Genomic DNA, 23,399 nt, shown 5'->3' with positions numbered 1-23,399 from the left:
AAGAGAGGGAGAGAGAAAGAAAGAAAAAGAGAGGGAGAGAGAAAGAGAGGGAGAGAGAAAGAAAACAAGAGGAGAGAGAAAGAGAGGGAGAGAGAAAGAAAGAAAAAGAGAGGGAGAGAGAGAAAGAAAAAGAGGGAGAGAGAAAGAGAGGGAGAGAAAAAGAGAGGGAGAGAGAGAGAAAGAGAGGGAGAGAAAAAGAGAGGGAGAGAGAGAAAGAAAAAGAGAGGGAGAGAGAAAGAGAGGGAGAGAGAAAGAAAGAAAAAGAGAGGGAGAGAGAAAGAAAGAAAAAGAGAGGGAGAGAAAAAGAGAGGGAGAGAGAAAGAAAAAGAGAGGGAGAGAGAAAGAAAAAGAGAGGGAGAGAGAAAGAGAGAGAAAGAAAAAGAGAGGGAGAGAGAAAGAAAAAGAGAGGGAGAGAGAAAGAAAAAGAGAGGGAGAGAAAAAGAAAAAGAGAGGGAGAGAGAAAGAAAAAGAGAGGGAGAGAGAAAGAAAAAGAGAGGGAGAGAGAGAAAGAAAAAGAGAGGGAGAGAGAAAGAGAGAGAAAGAAAAAGAGAGGGAGAGAGAAAAAGAGAGGGAGAGAGAAAAAGAGAGGGAGAGAGAAAAAGAGAGGGAGAGAGAAAAAGAGAGGGAGAGAGAGAAAGAAAAAGAGAGGGAGAGAGAAAGAAAAAGAGAGGGAGAGAGAAAAAGAGAGGGAGAGAGAGAAAGAAAAAGAGAGGGAGAGAGAAAGAAAAAGAGAGGGAGAGAGAAAGAAAAAGAGAGGGAGAGAGAAAGAAAAAGAGAGGGAGAGAGAAAGAGAGGGAGAGAGAAAGAAAAAGAGAGGGAGAGAGAAAGAAAAAGAGAGGGAGAGAAAAAGAGAGGGAGAGAGAAAGAGAGGGAGAGAGAAAGAAAGAAAAAGAGAGGGAGAGAGAAAGAGAGGGAGAGAGAGAAAGAAAAAGAGAGGGAGAGAGAAAGAAAAAGAGAGGGAGAGAGAAAAAGAGAGGGAGAGAGAGAAAGAAAAAGAGAGGGAGAGAGAAAGAAAAAGAGAGGGAGAGAGAAAGAAAAAGAGAGGGAGAGAGAAAGAAAAAGAGAGGGAGAGAGAAAGAAAAAGAGAGGGAGAGAGAAAGAGAGGGAGAGAGAAAGAAAAAGAGAGGGAGAGAGAAAGAAAAAGAGAGGGAGAGAGAAAGAGAGGGAGAGAGAGAAAGAAAAAGAGAGGGAGAGAGAAAGAAAAAGAGAGGGAGAGAGAAAGAGAGGGAGAGAGAAAGAGAGGGAGAGAGAGAAAGAAAAAGAGAGGGAGAGAGAAAGAAAAAGAGAGGGAGAGAGAAAGAGAGGGAGAGAGAAAGAAAAAGAGAGGGAGAGAGAAAAAGAGAGGGAGAGAGAAAAAGAGAGGGAGAGAGAAAAAGAGAGGGAGAGAGAGAAAGAAAAAGAGAGGGAGAGAGAAAGAAAAAGAGAGGGAGAGAGAAAGAAAAAGAGAGGGAGAGAGAAAAAGAGAGGGAGAGAGAGAAAGAAAAAGAGAGGGAGAGAGAAAGAAAAAGAGAGGGAGAGAGAAAGAGAGGGAGAGAGAAAGAAAAAGAGAGGGAGAGAGAAAGAAAAAGAGAGGGAGAGAAAAAGAGAGGGAGAGAGAAAGAAAAAGAGAGGGAGAGAGAAAGAGAGGGAGAGAGAAAGAGAGGGAGAGAGAAAGAGAGGGAGAGAGAAAGAAAGAAAAAGAGAGGGAGAGAGAAAGAAAAAGAGAGGGAGAGAGAAAGAGAGGGAGAGAGAAAGAGAGGGAGAGAGAAAGAAAAAGAGAGGGAGAGAGAAAGAGAGGGAGAGAGAGAAAGAAAAAGAGAGGGAGAGAGAAAGAGAGGGAGAGAGAAAGAGAGGGAGAGAGAAAGAGAGGGAGAGAGAAAGAAAGAAAAAGAGAGGGAGAGAGAAAGAAAAAGAGAGGGAGAGAGAAAGAGAGGGAGAGAGAGAAAGAAAAAGAGAGGGAGAGAGAAAGAAAAAGAGAGGGAGAGAGAAAGAGAGGGAGAGAGAAAGAAAAAGAGAGGGAGAGAGAAAGAGAGGGAGAGAGAGAAAGAGAGGGAGAGAGAAAGAGAGGGAGAGAGAGAAAGAAAAAGAGAGGGAGAGAGAAAGAAAGAAAAAGAGAGGGAGAGAGAAAGAAAAAGAGAGGGAGAGAGAAAGAAAAAGAGAGGGAGAGAGAAAGAGAGGGAGAGAGAGAAAGAAAAAGAGAGGGAGAGAGAAAGAAAGAAAAAGAGAGGGAGAGAGAAAGAAAAAGAGAGGGAGAGAGAAAGAAAGAAAAAGAGAGGGAGAGAGAAAGAAAAAGAGGGAGAGAGAAAGAAAAAGAGGGAGAGAGAAAGAAAACAAGAGGAGAGAGAAAGAGAGGGAGAGAGAAAGAAAACAAGAGGAGAGAGAAAGAGAGGGAGAGAGAAAGAAAACAAGAGGAGAGAGAAAGAGAGGGAGAGAGAAAGAAAACAAGAGGAGAGAGAAAGAGAGGGAGAGAGAAAGAAAACAAGAGGAGAGAGAAAGAAAGAAAAAGAGAGGGAGAGAGAGAAAGAAAAAGAGGGAGAGAGAAAGAAAACAAGAGGAGAGAGAAAGAGAGGGAGAGAGAAAGAAAACAAGAGGAGAGAGAAAGAGAGGGAGAGAGAAAGAGAGGGAGAGAAAAAGAGAGGGAGAGAGAGAAAGAAAAAGAGAGGGAGAGAAAAAGAGAGGGAGAGAGAAAGAAAGAAAAAGAGAGGGAGAGAGAAAGAGAGGGAGAGAGAAAGAAAACAAGAGGAGAGAGAAAGAGAGGGAGAGAGAAAGAGAGGGAGAGAGAAAGAGAGGGAGAGAGAAAGAAAGAAAAAGAGAGGGAGAGAGAGAAAGAAAAAGAGGGAGAGAGAAAGAGAGGGAGAGAAAAAGAGAGGGAGAGAGAAAGAGAGGGAGAGAAAAAGAGAGGGAGAGAGAGAAAGAAAAAGAGAGGGAGAGAGAAAGAGAGGGAGAGAGAAAGAAAGAAAAAGAGAGGGAGAGAGAAAGAAAGAAAAAGAGAGGGAGAGAAAAAGAGATAGAGAGAAAGAAAAAGAGAGGGAGAGAGAAAGAAAAAGAGAGGGAGAGAGAAAGAGAGAGAAAGAAAAAGAGAGGGAGAGAGAAAGAAAAAGAGAGGGAGAGAGAAAGAAAAAGAGAGGGAGAGAAAAAGAAAAAGAGAGGGAGAGAGAAAGAAAAAGAGAGGGAGAGAGAAAGAAAAAGAGAGGGAGAGAGAGAAAGAAAGAGAGGGAGAGAGAAAGAGAGAGAAAGAAAAAGAGAGGGAGAGAGAAAAAGAGAGGGAGAGAAAAAGAGAGGGAGAGAGAAAGAGAGGGAGAGAGAAAGAGAGGGAGAGAGAGAAAGAAAAAGAGAGGGAGAGAGAAAGAAAAAGAGAGGGAGAGAGAAAAATAGAGGGAGAGAGAGAAAGAAAAAGAGAGCGAGAGAGAAAGAAAAAGAGAGGGAGAGAGAAAGAAAAAGAGAGGGAGAGAGAAAGAAAAAGAGAGGGAGAGAGAAAGAGAGGGAGAGAGAAAGAAAAAGAGAGGGAGAGAGAAAGAAAAAGAGAGGGAGAGAAAAAGAGAGGGAGAGAGAAAGAGAGGGAGAGAGAAAGAAAGAAAAAGAGAGGGAGAGAGAAAGAAAAAGAGAGGGAGAGAGAAAGAGAGGGAGAGAGAGAAAGAAAAAGAGAGGGAGAGAGAAAGAAAAAGAGAGGGAGAGAGAAAAAGAGAGGGAGAGAGAGAAAGAAAAAGAGAGGGAGAGAGAAAGAAAAAGAGAGAGAGAGAGAAAGAAAAAGAGAGGGAGAGAGAAAGAAAAAGAGAGGGAGAGAGAAAGAAAAAGAGAGGGAGAGAGAAAGAGAGGGAGAGAGAAAGAAAAAGAGAGGGAGAGAGAAAGAAAAAGAGAGGGAGAGAGAAAGAGAGGGAGAGAGAGAAAGAAAAAGAGAGGGAGAGAGAAAGAGAGGGAGAGAGAGAAAGAAAAAGAGAGGGAGAGAGAAAGAAAAAGAGAGGGAGAGAGAAAGAGAGGGAGAGAGAAAGAGAGGGAGAGAGAGAAAGAAAAAGAGAGGGAGAGAGAAAGAAAAAGAGAGGGAGAGAGAAAGAGAGGGAGAGAGAAAGAAAAAGAGAGGGAGAGAGAAAAAGAGAGGGAGAGAGAAAAAGAGAGGGAGAGAGAAAAAGAGAGGGAGAGAGAGAAAGAAAAAGAGAGGGAGAGAGAAAGAAAAAGAGAGGGAGAGAGAAAGAAAAAGAGAGGGAGAGAGAAAAAGAGAGGGAGAGAGAGAAAGAAAAAGAGAGGGAGAGAGAAAGAAAAAGAGAGGGAGAGAGAAAGAGAGGGAGAGAGAAAGAAAAAGAGAGGGAGAGAGAAAGAAAAAGAGAGGGAGAGAAAAAGAGAGGGAGAGAGAAAGAAAAAGAGAGGGAGAGAGAAAGAGAGGGAGAGAGAAAGAGAGGGAGAGAGAAAGAGAAGGAGAGAGAAAGAAAGAAAAAGAGAGGGAGAGAGAAAGAAAAAGAGAGGGAGAGAGAAAGAGAGGGAGAGAGAAAGAGAGGGAGAGAGAAAGAAAAAGAGAGGGAGAGAGAAAGAGAGGGAGAGAGAGAAAGAAAAAGAGAGGGAGAGAGAAAGAGAGGGAGAGAGAAAGAGAGGGAGAGAGAAAGAAAGAAAAAGAGAGGGAGAGAGAAAGAAAAAGAGAGGGAGAGAGAAAGAGAGGGAGAGAGAAAGAGAGGGAGAGAGAGAAAGAAAAAGAGAGGGAGAGAGAAAGAAAAAGAGAGGGAGAGAGAAAGAGAGGGAGAGAGACAGAGAAAGAGAGGGAGAGAGAAAGAGAGGGAGAGAGAGAAAGAGAGGGAGAGAGAAAGAGAGGGAGAGAGAGAAAGAAAAAGAGAGGGAGAGAGAAAGAAAGAAAAAGAGAGGGAGAGAGAAAGAAAAAGAGAGGGAGAGAAAGAAAAAGAGAGGGAGAGAGAAAGAGAGGGAGAGAGAGAAAGAAAAAGAGAGGGAGAGAGAAAGAAAGAAAAAGAGAGGGAGAGAGAAAGAAAAAGAGAGGGAGAGAGAAAGAAAGAAAAAGAGAGGGAGAGAGAAAGAAAGAAAAAGAGAGGGAGAGAGAAAGAAAAAGAGAGGGAGAGAGAAAGAGAGGGAGAGAGAGAAAGAAAAAGAGAGGGAGAGAGAAAGAAACAGAGAGGGAGAGAGAAAGAGAGGGAGAGAGAGAAAGAAAAAGAGAGGGAGAGAGAAAGAAAAAGAGAGGGAGAGAGAAAGAGAGGGAGAGAGAAAGAGAGGGAGAGAGAAAGAAAGAAAAAGAGAGGGAGAGAGAAAGAAAAAGAGAGGGAGAGAGAAAGAGAGGGAGAGAGAAAGAAAAAGAGAGGGAGAGAGAAAGAAAAAGAGAGGGAGAGAGAAAGAGAGGGAGAGAGAAAGAAAAAGAGAGGGAGAGAGAAAGAGAGGGAGAGAGAGAAAGAGAGGGAGAGAGAAAGAGAGGGAGAGAGAGAAAGAAAAAGAGAGGGAGAGAGAAAGAAAGAAAAAGAGAGGGAGAGAGAAAGAAAAAGAGAGGGAGAGAAAGAAAAAGAGAGGGAGAGAGAAAGAGAGGGAGAGAGAGAAAGAAAAAGAGAGGGAGAGAGAAAGAAAGAAAAAGAGAGGGAGAGAGAAAGAAAAAGAGAGGGAGAGAGAAAAAGAGAGGGAGAGAGAGAAAGAAAAAGAGAGGGAGAGAGAAAGAAAAAGAGAGGGAGAGAGAAAAAGAGAGGGAGAGAGAGAAAGAAAAAGAGAGGGAGAGAGAAAGAAAAAGAGAGGGAGAGAGAAAGAAAAAGAGAGGGAGAGAGAAAGAAAAAGAGAGGGAGAGAGAAAGAGAGGGAGAGAGAAAGAAAAAGAGAGGGAGAGAGAAAGAAAAAGAGAGGGAGAGAAAAAGAGAGTGAGAGAGAAAGAGAGGGAGAGAGAAAGAAAGAAAAAGAGAGGGAGAGAGAAAGAAAAAGAGAGGGAGAGAGAAAGAGAGGGAGAGAGAGAAAGAAAAAGAGAGGGAGAGAGAAAGAAAAAGAGAGGGAGAGAGAAAGAGAGGGAGAGAGAGAAAGAAAAAGAGAGGGAGAGAGAAAGAAAAAGAGAGAGAGAGAGAAAGAAAAAGAGAGGGAGAGAGAAAGAAAAAGAGAGGGAGAGAGAAAGAAAAAGAGAGGGAGAGAGAAAGAGAGGGAGAGAGAAAGAAAAAGAGAGGGAGAGAGAAAGAAAAAGAGAGGGAGAGAGAAAGAGAGGGAGAGAGAGAAAGAAAAAGAGAGGGAGAGAGAAAGAGAGGGAGAGAGAGAAAGAAAAAGAGAGGGAGAGAGAAAGAAAAAGAGAGGGAGAGAGAAAGAGAGGGAGAGAGAAAGAGAGGGAGAGAGAGAAAGAAAAAGAGAGGGAGAGAGAAAGAAAAAGAGAGGGAGAGAGAAAGAGAGGGAGAGAGAAAGAAAAAGAGAGGGAGAGAGAAAAAGAGAGGGAGAGAGAAAGAGAGGGAGAGAGAAAAAGAGAGGGAGAGAGAGAAAGAAAAAGAGAGGGAGAGAGAACGAAAAAGAGAGGGAGAGAGAAAGAAAAAGAGAGGGAGAGAGAAAAAGAGAGGGAGAGAGAGAAAGAAAAAGAGAGGGAGAGAGAAAGAAAAAGAGAGGGAGAGAGAAAGAGAGGGAGAGAGAAAGAAAAAGAGAGGGAGAGAGAAAGAGATAGAGAGAGACAGAAAAAGAGAGGGAGAGAGAAAGAAAAAGAGAGGGAGAGAGAAAGAGAGGGAGAGAGAAAGAGAGGGAGAGAGAAAGAGAAGGAGAGAGAAAGAAAGAAAAAGAGAGGGAGAGAGAAAGAAAAAGAGAGGGAGAGAGAAAGAGAGGGAGAGAGAAAGAGAGGGAGAGAGAAAGAAAAAGAGAGGGAGAGAGAAAGAGAGGGAGAGAGAGAAAGAAAAAGAGAGGGAGAGAGAAAGAGAGGGAGAGAGAAAGAGAGGGAGAGAGAAAGAAAGAAAAAGAGAGGGAGAGAGACAGAAAAAGAGAGGGAGAGAGAAAGAGAGAGAGAGAGAAAGAGAGGGAGAGAGAGAAAGAAAAAGAGAGGGAGAGAGAAAGAAAAAGAGAGGGAGAGAGAAAGAGAGGGAGAGAGAAAGAAAAAGAGAGGGAGAGAGAAAGAGAGGGAGAGAGAGATAGAGAGGGAGAGAGAAAGAGAGCGAGAGAGAGAAAGAAAAAGAGAGGGAGAGAGAAAGAAAGAAAAAGAGAGGGAGAGAGAAAGAAAAAGAGAGGGAGAGAGAAAGAAAGAAAAAGAGAGGGAGAGAGAAAGAAAGAAAAAGAGAGGGAGAGAGAAAGAAAAAGAGAGGGAGAGAGAAAGAGAGGGAGAGAGAGAAAGAAAAAGAGAGGGAGAGAGAAAGAAAAAGAGAGGGAGAGAGAAAGAGAGGGAGAGAGAGAAAGAAAAAGAGAGGGAGAGAGAAAGAAAAAGAGAGGGAGAGAGAAAGAGAGGGAGAGAGAAAGAGAGGGAGAGAGAAAGAAAGAAAAAGAGAGGGAGAGAGAAAGAAAAAGAGAGGGAGAGAGAAAGAGAGGGAGAGAGAAAGAAAAAGAGAGGGAGAGAGAAAGAAAAAGAGAGGGAGAGAGAAAGAGAGGGAGAGAGAAAGAAAAAGAGAGGGAGAGAGAAAGAGAGGGAGAGAGAGAAAGAGAGGGAGAGAGAAAGAGAGGGAGAGAGAGAAAGAAAAAGAGAGGGAGAGAGAAAGAAAGAAAAAGAGAGGGAGAGAGAAAGAAAAAGAGAGGGAGAGAAAGAAAAAGAGAGGGAGAGAGAAAGAGAGTGAGAGAGAGAAAGAAAAAGAGAGGGAGAGAGAAAGAAAGAAAAAGAGAGGGAGAGAGAAAGAAAAAGAGAGGGAGAGAGAAAGAAAGAAAAAGAGAGGGAGAGAGAAAGAAAGAAAAAGAGAGGGAGAGAGAAAGAAAAAGAGAGGGAGAGAGAAAGAGAGGGAGAGAGAGAAAGAAAAAGAGAGGGAGAGAGAAAGAAAAAGAGAGGGAGAGAGAAAGAGAGGGAGAGAGAGAAAGAAAAAGAGAGGGAGAGAGAAAGAAAAAGAGAGGGAGAGAGAAAGAGAGGGAGAGAGAAAGAGAGGGAGAGAGAAAGAAAGAAAAAGAGAGGGAGAGAGAAAGAAAAAGAGAGGGAGAGAGAAAGAGAGGGAGAGAGAAAGAAAAAGAGAGGGAGAGAGAAAAAGAGAGGGAGAGAGAAAGAAAAAGAGAGGGAGAGAGAAAGAGAGGGAGAGAGAAAGAGAGGGAGAGAGAGAAAGAAAAAGAGAGGGAGAGAGAAAGAAAAAGAGAGGGAGAGAGAAAGAGAGGGAGAGAGAGAAAGAAAAAGAGAGGGAGAGAGAAAGAAAAAGAGAGGGAGAGAGAAAGAAAAAGAGGGAGAGAAAAAGAAAACAAGAGGAGAGAGAAAGAAAGAAAAAGAGAGGGAGAGAGAAAGAAAAAGAGGGAGAGAGAAAGAAAACAAGAGGAGAGAGAAAGAAAGAAAAAGAGAGGGAGAGAGAAAGAAAAAGAGGGAGAGAGAAAGAAAACAAGAGGAGAGAGAAAGAAAGAAAAAGAGAGGGAGAGAGAAAGAAAAAGAGAGGGAGAGAGAAAGAAAAAGAGAGGGAGGGAGAAAGAGAGGGAGAGAGAAAGAGAGGGAGAGAGAAAGAAAAAGAGAGGGAGAGAGAAAGAAAAAGAGAGGGAGAGAGAAAGAAAAAGAGAGGGAGAGAGAAAGAAAAAGAGAGGGAGAGAGAAAGAAAAAGAGAGGGAGAGAGAGAGAAAGAAAAAGAGAGGGAGAGAGAAAGAAAGAAAAAGTGGGGAGAGAGAAAGAAAATGAGAAGGAGAGAGAAAGATAGAAAAAGAGAGGGAGAGAGAAAGAAAGAGAGGGAGACAGAGACCTGCATCAGATCAAAAGTAATTATTCACAACAGGAGGCTGCAGAGTTAATTCAACCAATCAGAGTGCATGTGGGGGATGGGGAGAGAGAGATGGGGAGTAGGGGAGAGAGATAGAAATACATATCTATATATATATATATATATATATAGAGAGAGAGAGAGAAATACATATATATATATATATATATATATATATAGAGAGAGAGAGAGAGAGAGAGAGCGAAATACATATCTATATATATATATATAGAGAGAGAGAGAGAGAGAGAGAGAAATACATTTCTCGATATATATATATATATAGAGAGAGAGAGAAATACATATAGATATGTATATATATATATATATATATATACATATATATATGTATAGAGAGATATATATATATATATAGAGAGAAATACATATAAATATATATATATAGAGAGAGAGACAGAAATACATATATATATATATATAGTGAGAGAGAAATACATATCTATATATATATATATATATATATATATATATAGAGAGAGAGAGAGAGAGAGAGAGAGAAATACATATATATATATATATATATAGAGAGAGAGAGAAATACATATCTATATATATATATATATATATATTATATATATATATATAGAGAGAGAGAGAGAGAGAGATAAATACATATATATACATATAGAGGAATACATTATATATATATATATATATATATATATATATATATATATATATATATATGAGAGAGAGAGAGAGAGAGAGAGAGAGATACATATATACAGTGGGGCAAAAAAGTATTTAGTCAGTCACCAATTGTGCAAGTTCTCCCACTTAAAAAGATGAGAGAGGCCTGTAATTTTCATCATAGGTACACTTCAACTATGACAGACAAAATGAGAAAAAAATCCAGAAAATTACATTGTAGGATTTTTTATGAATTTATTTGCAAATTATGGTGGAAAATAAGTATTTGGTCAATAACAAAAGTTTATCTCAATACTTTGTTATATACCCTTTGTTGGCAATGACAGAGGTCAAACGTTTTCTGTAAGTCTTCACAAGGTTTTCACACACTGTTGCTGGTATTTTGGCCCATTCCTCCATGCAGATCTCCTCTAGAGCAGTGATGTTTTGGGGCTGTTGCTGGGCAACACAGACTTTCAACTCCCTCCAAAGATTTTCTATGGGGTTGAGATCTGGAGACTGGCTAGGCATCTCCAGGACCTTGAAATGCTTCTTACGAAGCCACTCCTTCGTTGCCCGGGCGGTGTGTTTGGGATCATTGTCATGCTGAAAGACCCAGCCACGTTTCATCTTCAATGCCCTTGCTGATGGAAGGAGGTTTTCACTCAAAATCTCACAATACATGGCCCCATTCATTCTTTCCTTTAAGCGGATCAGTCGTCCTGGTCCCTTTGCAGAAAAACAGCCCCAAAGCATGATGTTTCCACCCCCATGCTTCACAGTAAGTATGGTGTTCTTTGGATGCAACTCAGCATTCTTTGTCCTCCAAACACGACGAGTTGAGTTTTTACCAAAAAGTTCAATTTTGGTTTCATCTGACCATATGACATTCTCCCAATCTTCTTCTGGATCATCCAAATGCTCTCTAGCAAACTTCAGACGGGCCTGGACATGTACTGGCTTAAGCAGGAGGACACATCTGGCACTGCAGGATTTGAGTCCCTGGCGGCGTAGTGTGTTACTGATGGTAGGCTTTGTTTCTTTGGTCCCAGCTCTCTGCAGGTCATTCACTGGGATTTTTGCTCACCGTTCTTGTGATCATTTTGACTCCACGGGGTGAGATCTTGCGTGGAGCCCCAGATCGAGGGAGATTATCAGTGGTCTTGTATGTCTTCCATTTCCTAATAATTGCTCCCACAGTTGATTTCTTCAAACCAAGCTGCTTACCTATTGCAGATTCAGTCTTCCCAGCCTGGTGCAGGTCTACAATTTTGTTTCTGGTGTCCTTAGACAGCTCTTTGGTCTTGGCCATAGTGGAGTTTGGCGTGTGACTGTTTGAGGTTGTGGACAGGTGTCTTTTATACTGATAACAAGTTCAAACAGGTGACATTAATACAGGTAACGAGTAGAGGACCGAGGAGCCTCTTAAAGAAGAAGTTACAGGTTTGTGAGAGCCAGAAATCTTGCTTGTTTGTAGGTGACCAAATACTTATTTTCCACCATAATTTGCAAATAAATTCATTCAAAATCCTACAATGTGATTTTCTGGATTTTTTTCTCATTTTGTCTGTCATAGTTGAAGTGTACCTATGATGAAAATTACAGGCCTCTCTCATCTTTTTAAGTGGGAGAACTTACACAATTGGTGGCTGACTAAATACGTTTTTGCCCCACTGTATTTATATATATATATTTATATATATATAGAGAGAGAAATACATATATATATATATATATATATATATATAGAGAGAGAGAAATACATATATATATATATATATATAGAGAGAGAGAGAAATACATATATATATATATATATATAGAGAGAGAGAGAGAGAAATACATATATATATATATATATATATATATATATATATATATATATAGAGAGAGAGAGAGAGAGAGAGAGAGAGAACCCCTGTTTATAGGAATCACTTCAAAGTTACACTTGTTCTAGTTTCTCTTCACACAGCACACTCCAAAAGCACCATCCTATAATTGAAAAGGGTAACGATCATGGGTAAAACTCCCTGACCTCTGTATTCAGAATGTTAACAGTGCAGTCATAGCAGGTTAATGAGGAAGTGGTGATTCCACACCAGGAGCTACATTACAGCTTTAATTTCTAAAATGGCTGGTATTTCACCAGTTCTTTTGTAATGTCTTCACTGCTAGCAAGTCAGGTGATTTGTCTAAGAGGAAGCTCTCTTTGCTTCTGCCCAAGGAATATGTGATTGACTTCCTTCCAAGCACAAACACACACTAGCTTTACCCTTCACTATTAGAAAAAAAGGTGCTATCTAGAACCTAAAAGGATTCTTCGGCTATTCCATAGGAGAACCCTTTGAAGAAACCTTTTTGGTTCAAGAGGGAACCCTTCTGGGTTCCATGAAAGACCCTTTCCACAGAGGGTTCTAGATGGAACCCAAAATGTTCCTATGTGGAATCAAAAAGGGTTCTACCTGGAACCAAAAACGATACTCTTACCCTTTTGGAACCCATTTTTTGACAAATGTATCTACCCCTATAAATTATAATCCACATAATAATTCACATTTCCTGTTGCTGCAGGATTATTTTCCTGCTGTAGAAAACTGGCTCAAATAAAGAGCCGACATCTTGAAAATGAAGTTTTGCTTCCCCCAGAGGTAGAAACACTGGAAAGAAAAACATTTCAGGACTCAGGACACAAGCTATCTTTAATTCTGTCAGTTCTTTGTATTTCTTCAAAAGGATGGTGAGAGGAGAGGAGACTAACATTCTATTTGTCTGTGAAGGCCAAATCCAATACTTTACTTTGTATTATTCTAAACCCGGTGAACCTCCTCCTCAGGGGTGTAAATCCAAATTCAATCAAGGGCAGTGCACCATTATGCTAGATTATCCACACCAGAGAACATGTTGATAATGCTAAAGAGATACGTGTGCTTTCCGAGATGTGCCAACACACAAAGAAAGTGGATATAACCTGTTAAGCATGAACAAATATGCATATTTTGTGACAAAGAACACAACGTTTTTACCAACAGCAACTCTACCCCCTCGTGTAACGCAATAATGCAGTTAAGAGTAACCAAGATATCGTTTCAATGGGGACATTTAGGTTACAGTATATACCATCAAATAATATACCCACAAAACTGTTGCAACCACTTAATCTGACCCCATAGCTCTGGATACTGCACAACACAACAATATACGCCAGAACATGTGATTTAAGAGCCTGGCTTCCAGCAGCACACCACAGAGCAGCAATAATCCAACCCTTCACAGTCAGCAGCAGCAGAACTAACTACAGCAGTAGAGGAGGAGGTCTGGGTCACAAGCCAACAGCCACACATTCAACCAACGCTTTGTGTCGATGCATCAAAGCATCACTCTGTTCTAAGAGGACACAAAACAGAGTAGCGAGGATACACAGGTAGCCATCAACCTTATGTGTAATGGCAATCCATTATGCGATCAAGAGAGGTTACGCAACGAGGGTTACGAAGGGTTAATCAGCCATCATGCCACTCCACCAAGCAACGCCATAGCAATACCTCTACACATGGCAACAGCACAGCATCAGTTGCTATTGGAGCTCTGGAATGAGTGCATGGGCTGAGAAGGGGAGAAAGGTGTGTGTGTGTGTGTGTGTGTGTGTGTGTGTGTGTGTGTGTGTGTGTGTGTGTGTGTGTGTGTGTGTGTGTGTGTGTGTGTGTGTGTGTGAGGATGAGGATGAGGAAGGCTTTTCACATAGGCCTGCCTAATGGCATCTCGGGAACAGTGTGCTAAGCTCACACTGAAACCTGCAGCACTCCCGCCCACTGACAACTAGAGTAGAGTTCAAGTAAGTTATGCAACAGACAGCCCTGCTCAGAACCATCATGAGAGACGAGAGATGATAAAGAGAGAGATAGAGAGAGAGAACGAGAATGAGGGAGAGAGAGAGAGAGAGAGAGAGAGAGAGAGAGAGAGAGAAACAGAGAGAGAGAAACAGAGAGAGAGAGAGAGAAACAGAGAGAGAGAGTCCACTGAGCTATAATGAGAGAGCTAAACAATGTCACAATGTGTTGAGGTGAGAGCCCAGTTCTTTGACAAATGAACCAAGATCATTAGGCAGATGATCCTCTTAATGATAATCATTAAACAAATTATAAGAACCAGGAAATGGTGCTGATTTGCTTCATATGTTCTTTATCCAACCAGATGGTCTCTTGAGAAAATATGCTGCGACAAAAACAATGGAGACCTCCAGATCGGTTTCCTTAGCTGGAACCGTGGTGTAATGGCAGAGGGCCGTGGTGTAATGGCAGAGGGCCGTGGTGTAATGGCAGAGGGCCGTGGTGTAATGGCAGAGGGCCGTGGTGTAATGGCAGAGGGCCGTGGTGTAATGGCAGAGGGCCGTGGTGTAATGGCAGAGGGCCGTGGTGTAATGGCAGAGGGCCGTGGTGTAATGGCAGAGGGCCGAGGTGTAATGGCAGAGGGCCGTGGTGTAATAGCAGAGGGCCGTGGTGTAATGGCAGAGGGCCGTGGTGTAATGGCAGAGGGCCGGGGTGTAATGGCAGAGGGCCGGGGTGTAATGGCAGAGGGCCGTGGTGTAATAGCAGAGGGCCGTGGTGTAATAGCAGAGGGCCGTGGTGTAATGGCAGAGGGCCGTGGTGTAATAGCAGAGGGCCGTGGTGTAATGGCAGAGGGCCGTGGTGTAATAGCAAAGGGCCGTGGTGTAATGGCAGAGGGCCGTGGTGTAATAGCAGAGGGCCGTGGTGTAATGGCAGAGGGCCGAGGTGTAATGGCAGAGGGCCGTGGTGTAATAGCAGAGGGCCGTGGTGTAATGGCAAAGGGCCGTGGTGTAATGGCAGAGGGCCGTGGTGTAATGGCAGAGGGCCGTGGTGTAATGGCAGAGGGCCGTGGTGTAATGGCAGAGGGCCGTGGTGTAATGGCAGAGGGCCGAGGTGTAATGGCAGAGGGCCGTGGTGTAATAGCAAAGGGCCGTGGTGTAATAGCAGTGGGCCGTGGTGTAATGGCAGAGGGCCGTGGTGTAATAGCAGAGGGCCGTGGTGTAATGGCAGAGGGCCGTGGTGTAATGGCAGAGGGCCGTGGTGTAATGGCAGAGGGCCGTGGTGTAATGGCAGAGGGCCGAGGTGTAATGGCAGAGGGCTGTGGTGTAATAGCAGAGGGCCGTGGTGTAATGGCAGAGGGCCGTGGTGTAATGGCAGAGGGCCGTGGTGTAATAGCAGAGGGCCGTGGTGTAATAGCAGAGGGCCGTGGTGTAATGGCAGAGGGCCGTGGTGTAATGGCAGAGGGCCGTGGTGTAATGGCAGAGGGCCGTGGTGTAATGGCAGAGGGCCGTGGTGTAATGGCAGAGGGCCGTGGTGTAATGGCAGAGGGCCGTGGTGTAATGGCAGAGGGCCGTGGTGTAATAGCAGAGGGCCGTGGTGTAATGGCAGAGGGCCGTGGTGTAATGGCAGAGGGCCGTGGTGTAATGGCAGAGGGCCGTGGTGTAATAGCAGAGGGCCGTGGTGTAATAGCAGAGGGTCGAGGTGTAATGGCAGAGGGCCGTGGTGTAATAGCAGAGGGGCGTGGTGTAATAGCAGAGGGGCGTGGTGTAATGGCAGAGGGCCGTGGTGTAATAGCAGAGGGGCGTGGTGTAATGGCAGAGGGCCGTGGTGTAATGGCAGAGGGCCGTGGTGTAATGGCAGAGGGCCGTGGTGTAATGGCAGAGGGCCGTGGTGTAATAGCAGAGGGCCGTGGTGTAATGGCAGAGGGCCGTGGTGTAATGTCAGAGGGCCGAGGTGTAATGGCAGAGGGCCGTGGTGTAATGGCAGAGGGCCGTGGTGTAATGGCAGAGGGCCGAGGTGTAATGGCAGAGGGCCGTGGTGTAATGGCAGAGGGTCAGCTAGTTAATATAGGGCTAATATGAGCAGTGATATCCCCGTCTGTGTAATCCCTCTCAGTAATGAGATGAGCCAGGTCACATAAATATCTCTCACGACCACCGCACGCTAATGAATACAGAGCTGTGGCTTTCTGAATATCTTTCCTCCAATTTGTTTTTAAGAGACTTTTTAAAGACTTTGTAGAATACCATTAGCATTATCATAACATAATGAATCTTATTAATAACCCCCACCTGGTGGGTTTGAGGTTAATGAATGAATCTATAATTTGTTACATATAATCTTTTCATTTAATTAAAGTTGTGTGCCCAGGGCTAACATAATGAATCTTGATTACACTCAACTGTTTTCAAAGCGGGGGAGTCGTCGTTAATGTATTGCCCTCCTACAGTACTTCCACCTCGGTTTCAGAGACATGGACTAGGGCAACCAGGCTCACTAAATTATTAATAGATACACCTTTTTTGCTTGGTGTTTGTATGAGTAGAAACCGAAAGGCCCTTCTTCCAATCCAGTCAGACACAAAATGTAAAGAAACTGGTCCCAGTTGGGTTAGATTCTACATGGGACCATTCTGTCCGTAAATGATTCCTGTAAGCTGGATCGTATTGTTTTGATGATTGCGTTGTACTCTTCAAATTTTGTAATGTTGTATCGATTGCAATTGCCTGCTTCGCCAGGTTTCCCTTGCCAAACAGACCGTGTCTTAATATGCTTTTCATTGGATAAATAAAGGTTCAACTGAATAAAGCAATTCCTGGTTCCTGAGCATCTAAACAACTGGATCTAGCCTGAAAGACAAGACAACCATGACTAACAGACATCTTAAACTGAGTTTATACTCAGTAGATGGCCAACTGTGGTGGAGAGGGATGAACCTCAGGTGAATGACAGGTAATCTACATTCTCTGAGGCGTGAGCGGCAACTATTTTGTCTCCCGAGGTCATCCGTGTCAGTGTAAACAAGGGACATTTGTGGCAAAATCCCCTGCATGTCACCAGAGTCTACGCCAGCATTAGCCAGGATCATTACTCAGCCTGTGACAAATTAAGACAGCTCTCGGTACAACAGAGGCCGATAAGCCTTTAAATTCACTTAACATGCATGCTCAAACATGATAAACTCTGTAATATTTCTCACGGGCAACCCAAGTACTCATTCTCTGTCACTGGAGGCCCTGGGTTGGAGATTTGCGCTGTGTTTGCCGGGAAAGTTAAAGTCAAAAGGCAGAGAGAGAGAGAGAGAGCAAGAGAGAGAGAGAGAGACTCACAGAGACTGCTGGAGTACAGTGACCGGCGGAGATGAGAGGTTTGTGAATAATTCATAGGCAGGCAGAGGTAGCCATGCATGCATGGGTGGATCTGGGTGAAGCCAACCTTGGAGAAAGCTGAGTTCCCTCCTCCACTGCGTCATCTCCCTCCACATCAGTAAGCACTGGAGGCTATAACAGAGCTAAAGTCCAACCATGACCATCAGACACAGTCACTCACAAACCCAGCAACCAGCCCTGCTATCTGGAGACTTCAGATTCTTTGAAAAAGTCAACCATTCTCAAGTTCACTGGACTTCTTAGGTTACTTGTGGCAACACTTTCATAGCAGTCGAGACTTTCGATAGGGCCAGAATCATGTAGGTATTTTTTTAGCGTTAAATAACAAAGTAGTCATAAGTCTGCTAAGCAGGGGGAGTAGCAACTAGCTGGATAGCTAGCCAAGCTAAAAGACAAGGCCCAGTATGTGCTAGTAGTGAACCTCCTTTAAAAGGCTGACTTTGTGTGTCAGGTTACTTGGGTCCATCAGAAAGCCCATCGGGAGCAGAGAGCTTGTGTGCTAATGCATCAGCACTAGGCCTGTGTCTCCCCTCTTCTCCCTCCCCATCCTGTCAGAGCTGGAGACTGAGGCCCTCAGCCCTACAGGAACCTGCACTTCTGATCAGGAGGACAGAACAGCAGCACTCCAACTCTAAACGGCATCTCCTCCAACCTTTATGTACATGTACGGAACCTAAATCTAAAGGACAATGAGGAACTTCTTAATCACCATTGTCTTGATTCTGTGATTCGAGAATTTGGAGAATTGTGATGTATTAATGCTTCATCAGTACAGTTATAGCCTAACCACAGCCTAATCACAGTCTAACCACAGCCTAACCACAGCAGTGAGCTGGGCATTACTTTTCATATCACTGCTGCCTGCTTTCTATTGTCCATAATTTGAATATAAGCTAAATATAAGGACAAGTAATGATTAAATCACTGGAAATATTCCAACACGACAGAGACAAGCAAAATATGATGTTCCCACAACAAACTTTCATAATTATGAGAGCCAGCACAGTACACCTGCTAACTCCACCTGCTATCTGCCGAAAACACATCTGGCAGATTCTAATTTGCCTTGGCAGCGGTTCAATATAAACCTCGAGGCGAACATTTCTTACTTTTCTATTAGCGTTTCCCTACGGTTATTAATCAAGCGCCAGACACGAATCAGAAACCATCATGCACAGCGCTTACCAAGGACGACAGGGGGGACAGGGCACTGCTGTGCCCATGACAGATAACAGGAAGGGAATATCAGCCACACGGTGGAGATGAGAAAAGCCGCAGGTCTGGGGGGATTCGGAGACAGGGAGACCACTCTCTCTGAAGGGGCTGTAGTCAGTGTGAAATTCAGCGGCGAGGACGTTGATGGTGGGAAAGCGGTAGAATGGTAGACACACCGGGTCCTCTGGGGAGAGATGGACGATCCTTAAGGAAACGTTTTAAATCGTCCCTGACAATCCCCAGCCTCTGTACGTTAAGTGCCTTCCTTTTTCATATAGCAGGGAAACACTGCTAGACTCACTTGTGAAGTGCCCCGGGGACAACAACACAGCTGGCAAGGAATAACTTACCACAATGGAAACACCTATGGTTTATTTCTGGTCTAATGGGAGTTTAAGTAGAAATCTATCTGTAGAAAACAGATATAACATATAACTTACCTTACACAGTACCACACTCCCAATGTGAAGCTGAGAATTCATTATTTTGAAAAAACATTATGTAGTAGCAAAACAACACTCAGGCCTGCATAACTTCAGCCATTTTCAACTGAGAGTAGGCAGCTTGAGGCAACTGCACTAGTTCAGTGCCACCCTCACATAAACTACTATAGATCCATTGGCCTCAGATCTCAAATCCAAACGCTGGAAAATCTCAGTCCTTTGAAGGCGAGATATCTTCACATTTTCTTCAGATAGTCCAACTGTGAGACACGATGGAAAACAAAAGCTTGGTCAACGAGCACTTGGCCTGAGTAACCAGTCGCTGTTGCGTTGCTGTAAAGCCCTCTCACAAAGAGGTCAACTTAGTGACAACAGAGGCAGTTAAGTTGATGTCATCAAACTTCGGACACTGGCGGCGTATTGCGGTCAGCAAATTTTTACAATCACAAAACTTTTGAAGGCGAAATCTACTCCGGGTGATGTTCTGATGGAGACTTCAAGTTCGATCAAAGAAAAGGCAAAAAACTTTTTGGGCCACAACAGTTCTGGCAGTCCTTGATGGAGAAAATCCAGGTCCACTTTTGAGATTCCTTTTGTGTTCAAAAACATAGACCGAAAAGAAACGCGGCAGCTTCGTTCAACTTGAAATTACAAAGAAAGATTGAGTTCAAATGATCATGGCCATCTCTTGGCTCAAGTTGCTCCAGTCACGAAAAGAAGCATTGTGAAGTGTTGCTGGATGTTGAAAATCGCTTTTTGGTGACTATGCTTGCGCCCCATTCGCCCTCGGCGTCCTCTAATTTTTCTAAGTAGTTTTCTCGCCTTGTTTTCTTGTTTGGTTTTGGGGGGGGGGGGGGTTGCGTTGAAGCAGAGCTCCTACACCCTGGGTATTTTGGATTTCCTTAACGCAAAGCTGAGCAAACAGACAAAGGGAGCTGCGATAGAACCCTGCCAAGTCTCGTCTGGCTTTTTCTCTTCCTCTCTTCTCCCTCTCTGCTCTCTCTCTCTCTCTCTCTCTCTCTCTCTCTCTCTCTCTCTCTCTCTCTCGGCATGGCAACCTTCCCGAGAAGCCTTGGCAGAGCTCCAGCCTGTCTGCCTGTCTACCCCCCAAACACCCACACACCCCCCTCCGAAATAAAACTGTCGATTTGGGCAAATATGATCAAAACGAATCTTAGATTAATTTTTCAGCAACGCCACTCCCTGGCACTAGACCATTTCCTGCATCCCCCCCTTCCAGATGCACACAATCACACAGTGTGGTACTTGGTATCCTTGCCAAACAATACTTCCCAATGCCTACCCACACACTCCCTTAACCTCCCCACACCCACACAACAGCCCATCCTCCTCTCATTTCTCCATCCCACCCTCACCCAAGCAAGGCACCCAGGGAGTTCCTCCATGTCTCTCTCGAAGACACTTCCCGAAAAAGTCTCTGGGACGTCTTTAAAAGTCCTGAAGCCGCTTCGCTTTTTCAATGCCGGGGTAGTCTATTCATTGTGTGCCAAGGCACAGCACCTCATGTCATTCTGAGGGGGGCACCTCGGTGCCCACATCGCTGGTGCCAACTCACCACTGTCTGTCTCCATGTTCCCACCATCCAGTACCACAAACCCACACCCCCTCACCATCCCGCACCACAGCCTAGCCTGCTGGAAGTAGGGCTGGCAGATGCAGGAGCGGTCCTATAGGGAATACATAGGACAGAGCAGAACAGAGGCTGTTGATTGGCTGTCAATTTCTCTTAAAGGCATTTTGCTACTTTATTCATTCGTGGATTTCCCCGAATGTTTGGGACATTAGATTCAAATGGATTTTAAGCTGTGTAGCTACTAGACTACAAAACATGCAAATGTTTACAAAAGGTAAAATCCTTTGTAAGATCTCCTTATGTCCATTCAGTGACTAGAGGTGATGCAGCATGTTTTTTTTGTGAGGTGGAAGGAAAATATGTATTGCCTTGCAATTTGCAACTATGCAGCTCCTTATTCCTGATGATGAAATAAAACTGACAACACACTATAGAACAGGCAGACTCCATCAGTATCCCTGACTATTCCAGAAGATGGTGGATGGTATGGTGTGGTGCAGTATACACCTTACACAAGATGGTGGATGGTATGGTATGGTGCAGTATACACCTTACACAATCACACTATTTCAAATGACCACATAAATCAGGATTTACCACTATTCTCGTTCAGTGGAACAGTTTAGTGGAACACTACACAGAATTAGAGTCATCTGGGATCGGCACAAAACCAAACAGCCGGTCATATTTCACAGCAACCACTGGGATTTGGATGAATTTCACCATGTCCATAAAATGCGTAACAGATAACATGACTACTCTGTTATCCAGGACATCATAAGCCACTTAGTTCTGACCCTTCATTCCTCTTTCCTCACAGCTCCACCGCCCCATCATGTGTGACCTTCAGCAGGCTAACAGCAACATCAGGATGTCTTGACAGAGAGAGCAGAGCCACGTGCGTTGGTGTGGTGCCTGTCTGTGTTGCAGTGCGTACGTCTCCTGGCAACCTGCCAGCTCTATAGTGCAGTGCTGTTGCCATAGGGAAAGCCTGGGACTGGGGAAGGAGACCAGAGCTGTATGGGGCTGGGGCTGGTAATCAGACCACTGCAGTCCTGCGGGGTGGATCCCTTCGTGCCATTGCACACAGTGCCCATGTGAGCCGCATCTCAAGCAGCCTGCAGCTGCTCCCGCCAGCCAGGCCTTTCACCCTCTCTCTCTTTCTCTCTGCACACACACACAGACACACAAACGTTTTACAAGGGCTCTCTGCTGGATAGCCCGGACAGCCATGTGACTGCGATATGAACGTCTAATTTGGGGCAATTCTGAAGAAAGGTGAAATGCCGTTTACAATATGACGGGTTAACTAGGTATTGTGTTAGACATCCACTCAGGTGGGGCCCGTTTCTAAGAAATCTGCAGGACTCGAGACAAATTACAGTTATCATTTTCCCTTCCTATGTTGACAGGAACCAAGCAACACAAGGTACTGCCATCTTTTTTCTCTCTCCTGCTTTTTTCTTGCGATCAATGTTTGATGTCGTCTGGCTGAAGCTCATGCGACGAGCTCCTAGTTCTCTCTCTCTCTCCTCTCTCTGCCTGCAGTGCATCAGCTACAGTGGCCTAGGCTATATGTTCTCATTCTCAACACTGCAGATAGCACCCCGCTACCCTGCCTGGTACATTTCCATTTTTATGGAACTCAACTTGTGTCAGCCGTTAACCATCAAACTGGAAGTTTTTTCCCTTTTTCCATCTTCTGAGTCAGACAGGAAATACAATTCATCAGAAATCCAAAAGGAGTGTTGGAGTTGGCATTTTTCTTTATAAATGCCTGAAAACAAGTTCTTGTCATTGGGATTCAGTAAATATTCAGTCACTTTGAGGGCAGTGATATGCAATGAAAATCTCCTAGGTATAAGGCCTACATATTTGCAAGATTAATAGTGATATACTGGGGGGGGAAGGGGGGGTTGATTCAAGGTACAATTAAGGCAACCAGCTGTAATAGGACTGTGAGTTTGCTCAACAACATTTTCACACACAAGCTTTTTGTTGTGAGTTTGCTCAAGACATTTTTTGTTGCGCAAACTCACCAGCCTATTGCATCTGGCTGCCTTACAATTGCACGTTGAATCAACTTCTTATTTTTTTGTTACAGTGTATGCATTATCATTTCCCACAATGGTTTCACCTCTTTTAACAAGCTTGTGAACAGGTTGCCTCAGTCAGGTGTGTGTGTGTGTGTGTGTGTGTGTGTGTGTGTGTGTGTGTGTGTGTGTGTGTGTGTGTGTGTGTGTGTGTGTGTGTGTGTGCAGGGAGGAAGAGACATCCACTCTACTATTTCACTTGTTTTCCATGCCAATAAAACTCTTAAATTGTATTGAGAGAGAGACATGACTACATAGTGATACAGTTGATGATAATTGCAGGAAATAGTCCAACTGTAAACTTTGTGATGAACAATGTCTGTGGTTAAATCAGCTCTTCTTGCATCCCTTCGTTGTGGCAAAGATTTATCAGACTATAGCAATATGTTGATTATCTACCCTGATTGTCTAGACACTTTTACACAACATTTAAGACATTTAACAGAAGCTCTTATCCAGAGCGACTCACAATAGTGGGTACAAACACTTTCATACTGGTCCCCCATGGGAATAGCACCCACAACCATACCGTTACAAGCGCCATGCATTACCATCGGAGCTACACGCATTTCAATGGAAAGTATACACCTGGCGCATGTGAAAATATTCAAGTCAAATTAAATGAAATTGTATTTTTCACATGCACCGAATACAACAGGTGTAGCTCCTGTTGCTCTTTACAGTCATAGCACCGCATAAGTGTTGTCGAACTCGCGCAACACATAAGTGCAGTCTTAACAACAAAGGGAATAGGGCTTCTTTGTTGACAGAAATAGAAGCTATTCGCGCTTTGTGTTTTCGTTTCTTTATGCATTATATAGGCCTACGTTTTGGGAAGCTACTCTGTAGCCTAGCTGCTAAAGGCTATGGTTATGTTATATAGCTACCGAGGAAACCATGCCGCACAGACACGGGGGAAGTCGCCCTACCTGATACTTTTAAACTTTCACTTCTCCCGGGGAGAGCGGTCTCTGGAGTCGGCATCTGTGTTTTGGAAGACATATCTCTCGTTCTACTGTGGGTAAAATGACGCCAAATCAAACGGAGTCTAGTCGTTGCGACCATTGAGCTCAGGGTTAGCAGTCCAACACTTCCTGGTGCAGATTCAAAGTAGCCCATATGGCTACATAACAACTTGTGTAATGCGACAGTTTTATAAACGTGTTATACAACTGGCAGAGCGTTTCCGATTACCAAACCCGTACATCATTATTTATTTTATTTAGCTATAGGCCTATGTAGGCCTGTCTAACTCGTTTCAGCAAGTGTAATAATTGACAAGTTGAGTTTACACAAATACTTTATTTTATGAATAGGCTATTATTATAAGGCCTACAAATGGCCCACAAAAAATACCTAATGAAATGTCATTATCAGAATAGAACGTAACTACTTGGTCAAGAGCAGCCTTAAAATGTGT

At 43.8% G+C, this 23,399-nt stretch overlaps 1 protein-coding gene across 2 annotated transcripts in view; it reads right to left on the bottom strand.

The window, feature by feature from the left end:
* The window catches only part of LOC139407162 (mitochondrial peptide methionine sulfoxide reductase-like), a 98,454-nt gene extending 75,270 nt beyond the window's left edge, over positions 1–23,184 (bottom strand). Inside the window, exon 1 of one of the 2 annotated variants that reach the window (XM_071150669.1) lies at positions 22,909–23,184. In XM_071150669.1, the coding sequence (XP_071006770.1) occupies positions 22,909–23,098 (190 nt within the window). In that variant the 5' untranslated portion in view covers positions 23,099–23,184. The remainder of the gene's footprint in view (positions 1–22,908) is intronic. The other variant, XM_071150668.1, reaches the window with a different exon arrangement.
* Between the last annotated feature and the right edge of the window lie 215 nt (positions 23,185–23,399).

The sequence above is a fragment of the Oncorhynchus clarkii genome, chromosome 4 (genome assembly GCF_045791955.1).
Source record: "Oncorhynchus clarkii lewisi isolate Uvic-CL-2024 chromosome 4, UVic_Ocla_1.0, whole genome shotgun sequence".
NCBI lineage: Eukaryota > Metazoa > Chordata > Actinopteri > Salmoniformes > Salmonidae > Oncorhynchus > Oncorhynchus clarkii.
This window is presented reverse-complemented; position numbering and strand designations above follow the sequence as displayed.